Genomic DNA, 16613 nt, shown 5'->3' with positions numbered 1-16613 from the left:
TCCCTCCTCATTCCTCTCCGCTGCTAAATTCCCTTTTATTTGCTTTGAATCTATTTTGTTTTTCACTCAGTCAACATTTATTAAGCCTCCATCTTGTATCAGGCACTGTGCTAAGTTCTGAGAATACAAAGAAGAGCAAAAGACAGTTCCTGCCCTCGGCAAATCAACTGGAGACAATTTGTATATATTCACATTCAAGGTAAAAGTCAGTTCCTTGAATGCAAAGATTGTTTCATTTTTTAAAAAAAATTTATCCTTAGTGTCTAATAATAAGATTTCACCTTGGAAGGGAACTCGGGGGCCAGTTAATCCATCCCCTTCAGAAAAGGAGATAGAAAGCAGAGAAGTTAAGGGCCTTCACAGATCACACAGACAGTGACTAGAACTCACATCTTCTAACTTTAAATCCACTTCTTTTTCCATTGCTAGCTGCTCTGCTTAATCACTGGTCCTTAACACACGTGCAATAATAATAATGATAGCTAGCATTTACTAGTGTTTTAAGGTTTTCAGGGCTCTTTACAAGCATCATATTATCTTGACGACAATCGTGGAAAGGTCTGTGCTATTAGCCTACTATACAGATAAGGAAACAGGGTTAGGGAAGTGAATCCACGCACCCATTACATAGCTAGTGGGTGTCCGAGGCTGGATTTGAACTCAGGATTTTCTGACCCCTACGTCCTGTTTTCTGTACCCACTTACCTAATCGCTAACCGTGGCCTGCCTGGTCAGTGATTGAGCTTACTGGATCATTAAATTTAAGCCAGACAGGAGCGTGTCTGTCTTGAGAACACTGAGTCAAACCCTAGTATTTCTTCATCTGGCTCGTAGAAGAGGGAATAGAGATCACAAAGAATGGTGCAAATGGTTTTTATAAACCTTTATTTTCTTGCCATAGGAGCTGCCTTTCATTAGCAAAGCCAGGGGACAAAGGGACTTCTATAATAACAACAGCATCTTAGGAGGAGGGAGGGGAAGGGACACATGGCTCCCAGGGAGCTCACACTCTGCCTCCCGTGCCCAGTGTTTTCTTGGGGACTATTTTCAGGCCCAGAGAAAGATGCCCTGGATAACTGTTTTTTTGGGGACGATTTTCAGGCCCAGAGAAAGATGCCTTGGATAACTGTTTTTTTGGGGATGATTTTCAGTCCTGGAGGAAGATACCCCGGATAACTGTTTTTTGGGGACGATTTTTAGGCCCAGAGAAAGATGTCCTAGATAACTGTTTTCTTGGGGACGATTTTTAGTCCTGGAGGAAGATACCCTGGATAACTGTTTTTTGGGGACGATTTTCAGTCCCGGGAAAGATACCCTGGATAACTGTTTTTTGGGGGATGATTTTCAGTCCTGGAGAAAGATACCCTGGATAACTGTTTTTTGGGGACGATTTTTAGGCCCAGAGAAAGATGTCCTAGATAACTGTTTTCTTGGGGATGATTTTTAGGCCCAGAGAAAGATGTCCTGGATAACTGTTTTTTTTGGGGGACGATTTTCAGTCCTGGGAAAGATACCCTGGATAACTATTTTTTTTGGGGACTATTTTCAGGCCCAGAGAAAGATACCCTGGATAACTGTTTTTTGGAGGACGATTTTCAGTCCTGGAGGAAGACACCCTGGATAACTGTTTTTTTGGGGATGATTTTCTGTCCTGGAGGAAGATACCCTAGATAACTGTTTTTTTGGGGACAATTTTCAGTCCTGGAGGAAGATACCCTGGATAACTGTTTTTTTGGGGGACGATTTTCAGTCCCGGGAAAGATACCCTGGATAACTGTTTTTTTGGGGATGATTTTCAGTCCTGGAGGAAGATATCCTGGATAACTGTTTTTTTGGGGATGATTTTCAGTCCTGGAGGAAGATACCCTGGATAACTGTTTTCTTGGGGACTATTTTCAGTCCTGGAGAAAGATACCCTGGATAACTGTTTTTTTGGGGACGATTTTCAGTCCTGGAGGAAGATACCCTGGATAACTGTTTTTTTGGGGACGATTTTCAGTCCCGGGAAAGATGCCTTGGATAACTGTTTTCTTGGGGACTATTTTCAGTCCTGGAGAAAGATGTCCTGGATAACTGTTTTCATGGGGACTATTTTCAGGCCCAGAGAAAGATACCCTGGATAACTGTTTTTTTGGGGACGATTTTCAGTCCCGGGAAAGATGCCTTGGATAACCCAAAGGTGGCAGTTGTAGCTGGCAGCCTGGCCCCTGCAGTCTGCACCCAGGGGAGGGGTCCTGCTGGTCTGTAGCCCAGATCAGGCTTAGTTGGAGAAAAAAGGGAATAACCCAGCAAATGGCATCGGTGTGGGAGCCTTGGTAAGAAACCGAGTCTCCTGCTTGCCTGCCAGGCCTGGGCTGGCTCCTGGAGATACAGTCTGGGATCTGTTTCACAAGCAAGCTGGTCGGACACAGATGGACACACTGGGAAATGGCAGCATGGCCTGCTGCTGACCTCCAGCTTACTACTTCTGTGGCCCCGGCCCCATGAGTGCTTTCTATTATAATGGAAAGAGAGCTGGCCAAGAGACTGAGCTTGGCCACTGAAACTCTTCCCCCAAGCCTCTTCTTTAAGCCTCAGCTTCCCTACTTGCTGGGTTCTTCCCAACTCTGATATCTGTGTTCTAAGGTTCCTTCCAGATCGCATATTCTGGGTTCTAATTCTATGGATTCTCGTTCTCTTTCTATAATTCTAATTCTTCCTGCTTTGATATTCTACATTTTAAAGTGACTAAAACTGTTACTGAAGAAAGAACATGAGGTTGCGTTTAAGTCTCCCTTCGGATGCCCTCTGGCCAGGTGTGCTGGGACAACATCCCCAGAGTGAAGAAACTGGGTCAGGTGAACTCAGAACCCTGAAGAGGAGAGACCCCACACAGTTCTAATAGGCCACAGCTCAAGTGTTTTTATGGTTTAGGGTCCCTTCTTACAAGAGGTGCAGGATCTCTGGATTCAGAGATCCTGGGTTCAAATCTCACCATTGCCCCATAGACACTAGACAAATCTCAGAACCTCCTCAGAACTCTGAAGATCCCCTGCAGTTCTAATAGTCCATATCTCAAGTTCTTTATGGTTTAGGGTCCCTTCTTACATGCTCTTACAGAAGGCGCATGAGCTCTGGATTCAGAGAGCCTGGGTTCAGATCTCACCGCTGTGACACAGACACTAGACAAATCTCAGAACCTCCTCGGAACCCGGACGAGCAAAGATCCCATACAGTTCCCCTTAAGCGTCGGTCCCATCGGTACAGCGGAAACACTGGAGGTCCGTTTCAGCGCTAACTCGGTGTCCCAGCCCAGACACTGTGGATTCTGCGGTCCCTCTGTTCTGACGGTCTGCGTCCTAAGACCCCTCCCTAGTTCTAGCTCTCCTTCCTGGGAGGGAGTTCCATCCTATATAATCCGGCGCTACGACGAGGGGCAGGGCCTCGTGGCCCGTCCCAGACCCTCACGCCGCACCATGCAGGCGTCTGGGAGAGGACCCCCTACGGCTGAGCCAGGACGGGGAAGGGGCTGTCCATCACTCACTCAGAGCCCCTGCCCGGACTCCGGCCGCCTGCATGGGGAAGCCGGCCCAGAGCCCTGGAAGCCGAGGGAAGGTCTGGCCGGGCCTCCGTGCTCAGAGAGATGCTTTAGCTCCGCCACTTTTGCTCCCTCCTTTTCAGCAGAAACTTTCTGCAGAAAAATGCCTGCTCCTTGGCCCCCAGAACTCTGGGAGGGGGCAAGAATTTCCTTACCCTTCCACTTTTAGCAAGAAGCCACCTGGATTCTCAGCCGGTTTCTGGGGGCTTCCCCTCCCAGAAACATGGCCCGACTCCTCGAGTCAGCGTCCCTGCCTTGTTGGAATCTGGCCTGGGAGCTCAGACCCGGGTCCTGGGCATTCACTGGCCTTAGCAGGAAGCCCGAGGCCCAACGGCCCTTCTTCCCTTCCCCGGCTCACGTCGGGACAGTTTGCCCCAAAGGCCACCCAAAGGCGGGGTGCCCCCACCTCCCAAGCTGGCCAGGGGAGCCCTCCCAGGACCCTGGAGACGCCGCACCCCCCTCCAATGGAGGCGACCTCGCCCCTCAGCCCCCGCAAGCTGCCCCCACCCCCCGGGGGGTATCGCAGGTTGTCTGTGGAGATTCCCCGAGGGGAGGTCCCCACGTTCAGCACAGGAAACCCATTCCAAGAACCGGCTGCCCTGAGTTTGGGGGTAGGGGTGCGGGGCGGGAGGGGGCTCGGAGGCGGACCACCTTCCGAAGAGCCGGCCTGAGCCAGGGAAGGCGCCCCCAGCCAGCCCACCCGGGGGTCCCCCACCCCAAGCAGTGGGCGGCGGGCACCGGCCAGTGGCTACGGAGGGATTTCTCTACTCACCGCGAATGAAGGGCTGCGAGTAGGTCGTGAAGGAATCAAAGACACTGTTGGACGCCATGCTCTGGTCTGAGGGAGGCGAGAATTCAGTCCTTGATGGGGCTGGCTTGGAACTGGGGGGGGTACTTTTTTTTTCTGCTACTTTTGAAAATAATTTGAAAAAAAAGCAAGGGGGGCAACAAAAAAAGAAAAAAAAAGGAAAAAGAGCAAAAAAAAGAGAGAAAGAGAGGGAGAGATCCCAGAGGAAGCTAATGCCTATTTGTACCCAAGAATTTGGGTTCTCAGTCCCACAGGAATGTCTGGCCACAGAGTGTTCAACAGCAGTATATGCAGACTATCATTAGTGATGGAAGGGGCGAGAGCAAAGGCGGCAGCGGGCAGCGAGGGGGGGGCCCCCGGGCAGCAGCGGGCAGGCCAGGCGGGGGGCCAGGGCCCAGAGGAATGAATGAAACTTACCCCCAAGCAGACAGAGCAGCACCCCCTCCCCAAGCTAGGGCAAGCTGGGCCCCCTCCCCCACGGCGGGGGAGCCAAGCCTCCCTCCTCCCCAGGTACCCCTGGGGATGGCAGAGGACTCCCAGCTTGTGGTTCTGTGGTTGGGGAAGAGGCCTTCAGAGTGTCAAGCCAACCTCAGCTCCCCAGGCTGAAAAAGCCTTTAACCCGACACGGGCTCATTGGCCCGGGGAGTCACCTGACCCGGGACGTCACCCTGGCCCTTGGAGCTCACTGTGGCTCCTTTTTTTTTCAAAAAAAAAAGAAGAAAAAAAGATATTTTCTGTGTTGGTCGGTAACAGCCTGTGCCATTGGCCCCGCTCGTTTACCCTTCTGAAGGCAGTTAACACGGAGCGAGGGGAGCTGGTGAGAACTTTTCCCATCCTCCTCTTAATTAATGGCAGTGTCCTCCTGCCGGGCCCAGAACCGGGGGGACGCTAATTGGCTGAGGGCAGCCACCCTCCGCGGGCACGAAAGGTTCTCTCCCTTCAGCTGCCCGTCTCCCGCCCTCCGCCCGTCTGGGGCGCAGCTCCTCTCCCGCCGGCCCCGCTATTGTGCGGGGAGACCACTTCCATATGTCGGATGGGTGGCTCCCCACGGGCTTTATGTGAACTAGTATTAAGTAGAAACTCAAAGCATATGCGGCAACATAAACAGCGCTCGGAGCCGGGCTCCCCCATTCAGGCCTTCCCCGGGACGCACAGGAGGTGGGCTGCCAGGTGATGTTGCAGTGACATCGCAGGGAGGATGCTGGGGACGCACCTGGACCGGGGCGGAGAGGGGAGCCTGGGGAAAAGGCGGCTCCCGTGGGAAGTCCATCAAGCAGAGGGGTCAGTCCTCGGGTCAGGGGTCAGTCCCTGGTCGGGGGTCAGTCCCTGGTCGGGGGTCAGTCCTGTGGTCGGGGGTCAGTCCTCTAGTCGGGGGTCAGCCCTCAGGTCAGGGGTCAGTCCTGTGATTGGGGGTCAGTCCTCTGGTCAGGGGTCAGCCCTCAGGTCAGGGGTCAGTCCCAGCTTGGGGGTCAGTCCTGTGGTTGGGGGTCCTCTGGTTGGGTGTCAGTCCTTGGGTCGGGGGTCAGTCCTGTGGTTGGGGGTCAGTCCTTGGGTCGGGGGTCAGTCCTTGGGTCGGGGGTCAGTCCTGTGGTTGGGGGTCAGTCCTCGGGTCAGGGGTCAGTCTGGTCGGGGCCAGCCCAGACCCCCTCCCTGCCCCTGATGGCCGTCCTAGGCAGTTACCAAGATACACTGGGTGCCCTCCCCACCATAACTGCTGGCTAATGCAATGAAGCTCCTCGTGAGGACAGGGTCAGTCTGCCCTCTGCAGCCAGGGGGCACCTGGAGTCAGGCCAGGGAATCGCAGTTCCTCCGGTTCAAATCCAGCCTCCGATGATTACTAGTGGGGAGATCCTGGGCAAGTCACACCAGCCTGCGTGCCTCAGTTTCCTCATCTGTCAAACGGACCACTCCAGTATCTTTACCAAGAAAACCCTAAATGGGGTCATGAAGAGTCGGTCACAGCATAATTATAAGAATTGTTGGGGGCAGCTGGGAAAGAGCCCCAGCCCTGAAGTCAGGAGGACCCGAGTTCAAATCTGGCCTCAGACACTAAACACTTCCTGGCTGTGGGACCCTGGGCAAGTCCCTTAACCCCAACTGCCTCAGGAAAAAGGAAAAAAGAAAAAAAGAATTGTGGGCGGGCGGGTTCTGAGCCGGGGGACTGGTCTGCCTGCGGGCCTTTGCTTCTACGCTGCATTAGGACACCGTACAAGGGAGACCCTTCCTCCGTCCCTTACACACACGCATCTGGAACACTGGCAGGCCCGGTGCACCGTGGGACTCTCACCCCCAGCCTGGGCCCCTTTCCGTCGGCTGAATGAGTTCCGTCCGTCCCTCTGGGAAGCTGCTCTTTAAGAACGAGAACCTCACGGAGGGGATTTCTTGGTCTGTGGTTCCTTGCCTGTATTCTAAGGTCCCTCGCAGCCCTCCCACTTCCTTCCAGCTCTGTCCCCGGTCTCTGGGCCCACGAGCAGTTAGCCGAGGAGAAGACTGGGATCTTGGGGGGGAAGTGGGGGTTTGGGGGCAGCGGGACCCGGGACTCGGCTGAAGGAGGCTGACACGGGGGCCAGGAGGGCGGCGGCCATCTCCACCGGGCCGTGGGGCTGGGGGGCCTGAAGGCAGCCGCGAGCTTCCTCTGGCCCGAGTGAGAAGGAAAGCCGCCCAGGGCTCGGCGAACTGCCCCAGGCCCAGCCTCTGCCCACCACAAGCCCATTTCCAAGGCCTCCAATGTGCACTGTCAGCGGGTGATGTCAGCCTGAAAGAATGTGCAGCTGCTGATGACCACACACTTTTAACCAGCTTCCCGAGGCTGGAACCCCAGAACGGGCCGGGGAGGAGGCAGGCGGAGCCTCTCAGAGCCCCCCTGGGCCAGCCGAGGGCCGGGCAGCCGAGCAGGGCCCACAGGAGGAGGCGGCCCAGGAGCCCCCGGAGCTCGCCGTCCGTCTCCTCGGCCGTGGCTCTCCGGGTCCCAGCGCCCGGACCGCCAAAAGCCCGTCAGAAACCCCAGGCCCGGCGGAGCTGTTTTTTCCAAGTGCCCACCCAGCTCCCTCTTCCCTGGCCAGAGGGGCCCCCGGGCCACAGCGGGGACAATTGTCTACAAGGCCGGTATTGTTCTTCAGCCCGTTCCAAGGAGGTGGCCTGGCCCCAGATGAAAGGGGGAACGTATTCTTTACCATAAAAAGGTCTATGGGTTTTCCCTTCCCCCCTTTTCCCTTTAATGACCCCATTTTCCATGGGTGTGTCTGAAAATTTAAAACATACCAACTTTACTTACTCGTCCAAAGGAAGGGGGGTCATTATGTGGTTGAGAAATTGATGGGTGTTCCATGTGCTATCGATGGAGCATCCGAGGCATCTCCTGTCACTCACGGAGAGCAGGCAATCAGCAGCCAGGCCGTGCCCCCGCTTCCTGTCCCCGCAGTGGGGGCTGCGGGACCGAGGACTGGCCGTAAAACCGGGGGCTTCTCTCCCTATGGGCTCGGGATGGAAGAGGGAGCCGGAGGCGAGGGGTCAACTAGTGACCTTATCAGAGGGTCTCCAGGGTACGTGCTGCACGTTCTAGAACCCAGAGGTCAGAGCCGGGAGGGCCCTTAGAACCCAGAAGGTCAGAGCTGGGAGGGACCTTAGAACCCAGGAGGTCAGAGCCGGGAGGGCCCTTAGAACCCAGAATGTTAGAGCTGGGAGGGCTCTTAGAACATGGAATGTCAGACCTAGAAGGGGCCTTAGAACCCAGGATGTCAGAACTGGGAGGGCCCTTAGAACCCAGGAGGTCAGAGCTGGGGGGGCCCTTAGAACCCAGGGGGCCAGAGCTGGGAGATCCCTTAGAACACAGAATATCACAGCTGAAGGAACTTTAAGGGTAACCTCTTAATCTTACAGATGAGGAAGCTCGGGTCACAAGAAGGGATTTCCTCAGACAGTTAGTAACAGAGTCAGAACTAGAATCCCATTCACCTGATTACCATTCTTATACTCCTGGGACCACAAATTTAGAGCTGCAAGATATCTTAAAGGTCATTGAGTCCTAATTTAATTTTCAGAAAACCCAGGGTTTATATAAAGAAAAGAACATTAAATCTCCAAGAGGAGAAAATGGCTTGCCCCAAATCATATAGGCAACAAGAGTTTGAACCCAAGCCTTCTGCCCTGATGGCCGATGTTCCCTCCATTGTAGCATGAGGTTTCCGTGTATTCATTGGATCAGATTGAGAGCTGAAGTTAAGATCATCAATTCCAATCTCCCTGCCTCCACTTCTGCCATTTTTTTATAAAAGAGGAAATTGAGATTAAGTCCTTTGTCTCAGTCCAGGATTCTAACCCCGGTCTTCCTGTGTCCCTTTCGGCAACACTCCAGATCCACGTTCCAGGAGGCGAGCTCCCAATGGAGCCGTTTACAACTCCGCCATTGGCTAGTGATCAACTTGAGACCAGAAAGGAAAATTATAGAATCCCAGGGTTTTAAAGGATCCTAACAATCCTTTTCTTTCCCACTTCCCTCTCTGAATTGCTACAATGCGTGGGCAGGGATGAAAGGAGACAGTCAGAGGATGGGGGTGAAAGTAATAGAAAAAGAAATAGCTTCTCATCTAGTCTTCACAAAAACCTCAGAAATTTGACTGACTGAGAACTGGACGGCCGCTGTCACTGGACTGAGGAGCCATAGTTAGGAAGGATGTCTGGGCATCTTACATGAAATTTCAGGAACTACTGGAAAAGCCCCCATGTCCTGTGGTTCCCTCACAGACAAGACATCGGCCGTTTGCTGAGATCCATCCGCCCCCTTGAAGTGGAGGAATGCAAAGAAGATGGGGCTGAGGAGTTTCCCACGCTGCTTTGCAAAGAGCAAGGTAAAGAAGATGCTCCCTCCCCCTTTACCACCCTCTCCCTCCCCCAGCATGTCCCCATACACAATTTCCCCCTTTCAAAGAAATATCCCACAGGAAAGATATTTTAGTTTACCAAAGACCAGGGAGGAAGGAACTTGATGGAGCTTTGTAGAGCGAGGTTCTTAACCTATTTTGTGTTATGGAACCCCTTTGCATTCTGATGAAACTTATTGACCTCTTCTCAGAAGAATGTTTTTAAATTCTTAAAATAAAACACATAGAATTACAAAGGGAAAATAAACATATTGAAATAGTTATTGAAATATTTTGAGGTTCATCCAAAAAGGGATTCCAGGTTAAGAACCCCTGTACAAAATAAACATAGAATGATTTGGAAATAAGGAAAGAGAAGACTAATAGCAATTCTATTCTACAATGTTAGTCCTCCTTCCCATGGCTTTACAAAGAAGGGAGGGAGATGCATTTTCTCAACTCATCTCCAGGGAAAAGCTCGCTCAATATCATTACACAATGCATAGTTTTTTGTTTTTGTTTTTGTTTTTTTTCATTTTACTTTGTCAGTCATTGTATAGAGTGTTTTCCTGGTTTTGCTAACTTCAACAGTGTCAGTTCACATATGTTTTCCCATGCTTCTCCAGATTCTCCCTTTTATCATTTCTTATGGAGCGATAATATTCGATTACATTCATGTGCTGCAATCTGCTTAGTTATCGATAGCTACTTACTAGGAATAAAAAAGGAACCTCTTTATTCTATTTATTATTCTATTGGTTAGAAACCTCTAATACCAGACCGTCAGAGTTAGAAGTCATGAAAGAGCTAGGAAAGGCCATATAACCCAAGAGGTTATAGAGGATGAAGTTGAGACCAGCCCAAAATAAGGGAAATGCCCATCATTTTCTAACTGGGAAATAGACCATGTTGCAGTTCTTGACTAGGATTATTAATCAAGTCAGTCAATAAAGAAGCATTTATTAACTACTTACTGTGTGTAGTTAAGCACTGAAAATACAAAAAAAGGTAAAGACAGTCCTTTCAAAGAACTGATGGTCTAATGGAGGAAACAACATGACAACAACTATGTGCAAATAAAATATTGTCAGGATAAATTGGAAATAATCAATAGAGGGACATCCTTAGAATTAAGGGAGCTTGGGAAATACTTCTTGCAGAAGGGGGATTTTTAGCAGAGACTTAAAAGTTGAAGGAAGGAGAAATGAAGAAGAGCATTCCAGATGGGGAGAGAACTAAGTAGGAGTTCTAAGGTGGGAAACATAACATCACGTTTAAAGAAAAATGAATGGATTGAAAAGTCCATGGATGTATGTAAGGAATAAGAAGGCTGGGGAGGTGGGAGAAGAGGCAGATTACAGAGAGTTTTGAATGCCAGTAAGAGGATTTTATATTTCATCTTGGAAGTGATGGGAAGCCATTGGAGTGTATTAAGTAAGGGTGTGACATGGTCAGCCTTTCAATGTAGAAAGATGTGTTTCTGTTTTTTGAATGCTACCCACTAACCAGTCCCCCTGAATATTGATTATTAAAAAGGACCATGGCTTTGACCACTAGCCACTAAACTGAACCCTGACCGTCAGTCACTGATTAGGCCCCTGACAGAAGAAATCTCAGAGGCAGGGAGACGGACCAAATCATCCCTTGTGATTCCAGATCAAAGAACTAGACAGGTTGTTAAAACAGGAAGGCGCTTTTGGGATTGTGGGATCTTAGAATTTAGAGCTGTAACGGATCCTAGAGATCACCAAGCAGAAGGGATAACTAGGTGGTGCAATGGATAGAGCCCATGGCTTAGAATCGGGAAGACTCTTCTTCATGAGTTTAAATACATCCAGATAGTAGCTGTGTGGCCTTGGGCAACCCAGGGTTTACAGTACCCTGTTTGCTTCAGTTTACTTATCTGCAAAATAAGCTGGAGAAGGCAATGGCAAACCTCTCTTTGCCAAGAAAACCCCAAATAGGGGGATGAAGAGTCTGAATGACTAAAGAACAAAAACCAAGGAAGAAACTGAGACCCAGAAAATCACCTCCCTAAGGACTATGATTACTAACCAAGTCAATCAAGAAACAAGCATATATTAAGTACCTACTGTGTGTAGTTAAGCACTGAAAATACAAAGAAAGGTAGAAGACAGTCCTTTCTGTCAAAGAGCTCATGGTTTTCCGACTCCCAATTTACCCGTTTGGGTCATTGAGAGATGGGTCCTTCTGAATCTACTTTTTATTTCCTGGTCCAGACAGACCTTGTGCCTAGGTCACCTATGTCACTCTTCTGGTCAAGAAGTTTCAGTGGCTCCCCATTGCCTCTGGAAGACACTAGCCCTCGTTCGATGTTTGAAGGACTTCAGGTCTGCTTCCTGACCCTGGTTCCTGATGGCACATTATTCCTCCTCACGCACTCTACGCCGGAGCCAAAAGGGCCTGCCTGTGGCCACATGCTATCTTCTGCCTCAGCTTTTTCTCTGGAGTGGAAATCTCTCCATCCTCACTTCCATTTCTGGGAATCCCCAGTTCCCTTTAAAGTCCAACTTGTGGCCCATCTCCTTCCTCTTGGCAGTGCTCCTGAACCAAAATTATTTATTGTATTTCTGTTGTACATAACTTACAGTTAATTATCTGTGAATATGCAGACTTGAGTAGAAGAATGTAAACTCCTTGAGGGCAGGAGCTTTCTCACTTTTCCATTTGTGTCCCCAGCACTTTGCCCAGTACCTGGCCCGTGACTGACCAGTAACACAAGCTTCTTGGTTGATGGATGGATTGTTATCTGAACCTCTGACCCTCCATTAACGGGTCCCCCGCCCTTCAGCCCCAAGCCCCAGCTTGAGATGTTTAGGGTTGGCTGCAAAGTCCTGACTCAGCAACATGTTCTCAGCAGAAAGGCTTTAGAAGGTTTTTCCAAGTTTAGAAGTTGGTTGGAAACCATAGACCAAGCTTGCCCCCAGGGCACATCAAAGCTGTGGGGACTTGGAGAGAAACATGATCCAGTGCTTGGGTGCCCCTGCACAAAGACCGTTAGAGCTCCGAGTAGGGGGGCCGAGGCTGTGGGGGAGGGTCTGGGAGCGAGCTGATGTCACCGCCTGGGAGGGGTCAGACCGAACTTCCAACAGGCTCCAAAGGGAACACTGTTGAACAGTTTTCACTGTCCTTACACTGCATGTGAAATAGTGTCAGAGAAAGTCAGAACTTGGAGGAGCCTGTTCAGAACCGAGAGCGTCAGAGCTGGGAAGAACCCTAGAACATGGGATGTCAGAGGTGGGAGGGCCCTTAGAACCCAGGAAGTCAGAGCTGGGAGGGCCCTTAGAACCCGGGATGTTGGAGCTGGGAGGAGGTTAAGAACTTTTCTGTTTTCATCACTCAAAGAAGGAGAGTCACTCCCCCCATCCCCTGCCCAAGGCTCAGGCCCCCAGATTTACTGCCCTCATTGATATCCCCAGGACTGAGTTCCCACCTCCTCCCTCCTAGTTCAGGTAGGATTGCTCAGCTCTGTGACAGCCTCTAGGGGAGATATTTCCTGACCAGAAGCAGGGACAGTCTGGGGCAGTCCTGGTCCAGGGGTCTTTGACCTCCCGGGGGTAGATTTTAGGTCAGGGCAGTCCTAGTTCTTCCCTTTGGCCCCAGGTTAGATTCAGAGTGATGTCTCCGGAGGTCAGACCAGCTGAGCAGCCCCACCCCAGGGGAAGGGCACAGGTGAGGCGGGCGGTCAGTCCGCGGGCTCTGACTTGGGGCCCATCAGATAAACATCTTGGCATTTCTGAGTGTGGCAGAGGTGTCACACCGAAAAGTACCTGTTCTCTTCTGTGGTTCTCCCTGCCCTCGGGGGCGGCTCAGGGAGCTCTTGGGAGGGCACAGAAAACCTCATTCACCGAGAAGTTCTCAGAGTTCACTCTGTGACCCTGGGCTCCTGCATTGCCAATGGGCCTCAGTTGTCCCCCAAAGGACAGTGTAGGGGCAGTGGGAAGAGCAGAGTTATAGGGAGGTTCTAGTTCAGGAATAGCAATGGACTTACTCTGTGCCTTTGGGCAAGTCCTTGTTGAGTCCTACTTTTCTTGTCTATAAAAATGAGAAGATTTGTCTGGGATCCCTTTCAACTCCAATATCCTATATTCCAATACCTCTCCCATCTCTGACCTCCTGGATTCTAAGGGCCCTCCCAGCTCTGACCTCCTGGGTTCTAAGGGCTCTCCCAACTCTGACCTCCTGGGTTCTAAGGGCCCTCCCAGCTCTGACCTCCTGGGTTCTAAGGGCCCTCCCAGCTCTGACCTCCTGGGTTCTGAGGTTCCTCCCAGCTCTGACCTCCTGGGTTCTGAGGTTCCTCCCAGCTCTGACCTCCTGGGTTCTAAGGGCCCTCCCAGCTCTGACCTCCTGGGTTCTAAGGGCCCTCCCATCTCTGACCTCCTGGGTTCTGAGGTTCCTCCCAGCTCTGACCTCCTGGGTTCTAAGGGCCCTCCCAGCTCTGACCTCCTGGGTTCTAAGGGCCCTCCCAGCTCTGACCTCCTGGGTTCTAAGGGCCCTCCCAACTCTGACCTCCTGGGTTCTAAATTCTCTCCCAGAAATGTTTATTCAATTCCATTCAAGAAATATTAAATGCTTAGGAACCTTAGGAATCAAAATCTAACTGCTTTATGTTAGAGCTAAAACAGAGCTTGGAATATAGACTGTCAGAGCGGGGAGCAGTTTAGAACAGGATGTTAGAAGATTTAGAACACAGAATGTCATAGATGAAAGGGATTTTAAAACATAGAATATAAGAGCTGGGAGATTATAATCATAAACACACACAGAGTCCTATACAGACATACAAATAAAAGTTTCATCCCTCAGTTTCCCCATCTATAAACACTGACATTTGAACCATAGAGCTCTAACATTCTTTCAGCTCTAAATCTTGGGCTCCTGTGTTAGATAGATGGATGGATGGAAGGATGGATGAATAGCAATGGCCCCCCATAATGTTTTTGGGCCAGAGGAAAAGGGAAGGAGGAATAAGGTGGTTGAAGGGGAGTGAAACTGGGCCCAGCTGACCACTTGGTTTGACTTTTTGGGGATGGGGAGCTCACAGAATGTCAGAGGAGGAAGGCACCTTAAATATCACCCATTCACCTATCTAATTTTTTTTTACAGGAGGAGCCTAGTGTCAGAGACGGGAAGTAATCCAAGGTCACGTAGGAAGTGAGTTTTTTGAGATAACTTCGGTGTTCCTGACTCAAAGCCCAGCACTCTATCCCCTGCCGATGGGAGCTGCCTCCGAGTTAGACCTTACATCTACACAGGAAGAGGCTGTATTTGTTTGCATGTTTTTCCCCAATGGAGGGAAAGGCTTTGCTACCTATTTTTAACGTGACCTTGGGCTTCCCCCCTTGTAGAGTCTTTTTCTTCATCTGTAGATAAAGGGGTCAGATCTTTTAGGGGTCAGATCTTTTCCAGGATTTAACATTTTCTGCTTTCACATTGATGCCCCAGGAGCAAGGTAAAGGGTAAGCTGGTCTTGAAACCCCCTGGGCTCCAACCTGCTCTCTCACTCACACCAGCTGTGTGACCCTGGGCAAGACCCTTAACACTTCTAGCTTTGGAAACTCTGTTTCAGAGAATGTGTGAATCAGCATTCTTAGTGGGGGTGTTCCCTGCAGAAGTCAAATAGACCAAAGGTCCAGTCCTTGTTCCTATTGCTTTTTCTCCCAGACTCTCCTGCTGTGACATTCAGTAGAGTTGAACTCTAGTCCAAACACATTCTGTGGGTTTGTGCTCTTAACTCTGAAATCACAATCACTGAATTTCAAAGATACAGTAGCATTCAGAGTCTGGGAAAGATAGATAGATAAATCTAATTATATAGATAGATGAAAGGTTATTTATCATTTATCTATAATCATATATTATCTATTCAATCTATCCATCTATCATCCAACTATCTATTTATCTATTGATTCATCTAGCTATCCATCCATCATCTATCTATTCTTTTATCCATCTATCTGTTTATCTAACTATCCACCCATTTTTGTCTTTCTATTGCTGTCCATCCATCCATCCCTCTATCTATCTATCTATCTATCTATCTATCTATCTATCTATCTATCCATCTGTCTGTCTATCTATCCATCTATCCATTCATCTGTCTCTGTATCTTTGCTACTTTACTGGCTGATCCTCACATTCAGAATGGATTCTCTTTTGATCTCTGCTTCATTGAATATCTTGGTCTCTTTCACAAAGGTCAGACCTCACCTTCTCTGAGGTCCCTTCTAACCCTAAATATATGACTCCAGGAGAACTGAGAAATGATCTGCTCCACTAAGGTCTCAGAGAACTCCAGTGGGGACAAAGGGTTCCACCATCACCAAGTTAGGTTGGGGCAAAAGCTTGGAAAGCCATTCTGTTTGCTCCCTTTTGAGACTTTCCATCTCCCACTGCAATCTTTGCTTAATCTGTGCCTCAAGCCTAGAGTAGTCTCCCTTTTTGCCTCTATCCCTGAAAAACCTAACTCTCTCTTTCTCTCTCTCTTTCTGTCTCTGTCTCTCTCCCTCTCTTTTTGCTGAAGCAACTGGGGTTAAGTGACTTGCCCAAGGTCACACAGCTAAGAAGTGTTAAGTGTCTGAGGCCAATATTAATAATCAAATTAACAAAAACCATATGATCATCTCAATAGATGCAGAAAAATCATTTGATAAAATCCAATATCCATTCCTATTAAAAACTCTTGAGAGTATAAGAATAAATGGACTTTTCCTTAAAATAATCAGTAGCATCTATTTAAAACCAGCAGTAAGCATCATATGTAATGGGGACAAACTGTAACCATTCCCAGTAAGATCAGGAATGAAACAAGGTTGCCCACTATCACTGTTACTATTTATTATTGTATTAGAAATGCTAGCTTTGGCAATAAGAGTTGAGAAAGAGATTAAAGGAATAAAAATAGGCAATGAGGAAACCAAATTATCACTCTTTGCTGATGATATGATGGTCTACTTAGAGAACCCCAGAGACTCTACTAAAAAGTTATTAGAAAAAATCCACACCTTTAGCAAAGTTGCAGGATACAAAATAAACCCACATAAGTCATCAGCATTCTTATACATCACTAACAAAACCCAACAGTTAGAGTTACAAAGAGAAATTCCATTTAAAGTAACTACTGATTGTATAAAATATTTAGGAATCTATCTGCCAAGGGAAAATCAGAAACTTTATGAGCAAAACTACAAAACACTTTCCACACAAATTAAGTCTGATCTAACCAACTGGAAAAATATTAAATCCTCTTGGATTGGGCGAGCAAATATAATAAAGATGTCAATACTATCTAAACTAATCTATTTATTTAGCGCTATACCAATCAGACTCCCAAAAAACTACCTTGATG

At 49.1% G+C, this 16613-nt stretch overlaps 1 protein-coding gene across 1 annotated transcript in view; it reads right to left on the bottom strand.

Moving 5' to 3' along the window:
- RUNX3 (RUNX family transcription factor 3) overlaps positions 1 to 4945 on the bottom strand; it is a 91420-nt gene extending 86475 nt beyond the window's left edge. Inside the window, exon 1 of the mRNA XM_051988208.1 lies at positions 4350 to 4945. Coding sequence (XP_051844168.1) covers positions 4350 to 4407 — 58 coding nt within the window. The 5' untranslated portion in view covers positions 4408 to 4945. The remainder of the gene's footprint in view (positions 1 to 4349) is intronic.
- Between the last annotated feature and the right edge of the window lie 11668 nt (positions 4946 to 16613).

This window comes from Antechinus flavipes, chromosome 3, assembly GCF_016432865.1.
Source record: "Antechinus flavipes isolate AdamAnt ecotype Samford, QLD, Australia chromosome 3, AdamAnt_v2, whole genome shotgun sequence".
Lineage (NCBI taxonomy): Eukaryota > Metazoa > Chordata > Mammalia > Dasyuromorphia > Dasyuridae > Antechinus > Antechinus flavipes.
Note: the sequence above shows the minus strand (reverse complement) of the source record. Positions and strands in the feature narration are given on the sequence as shown.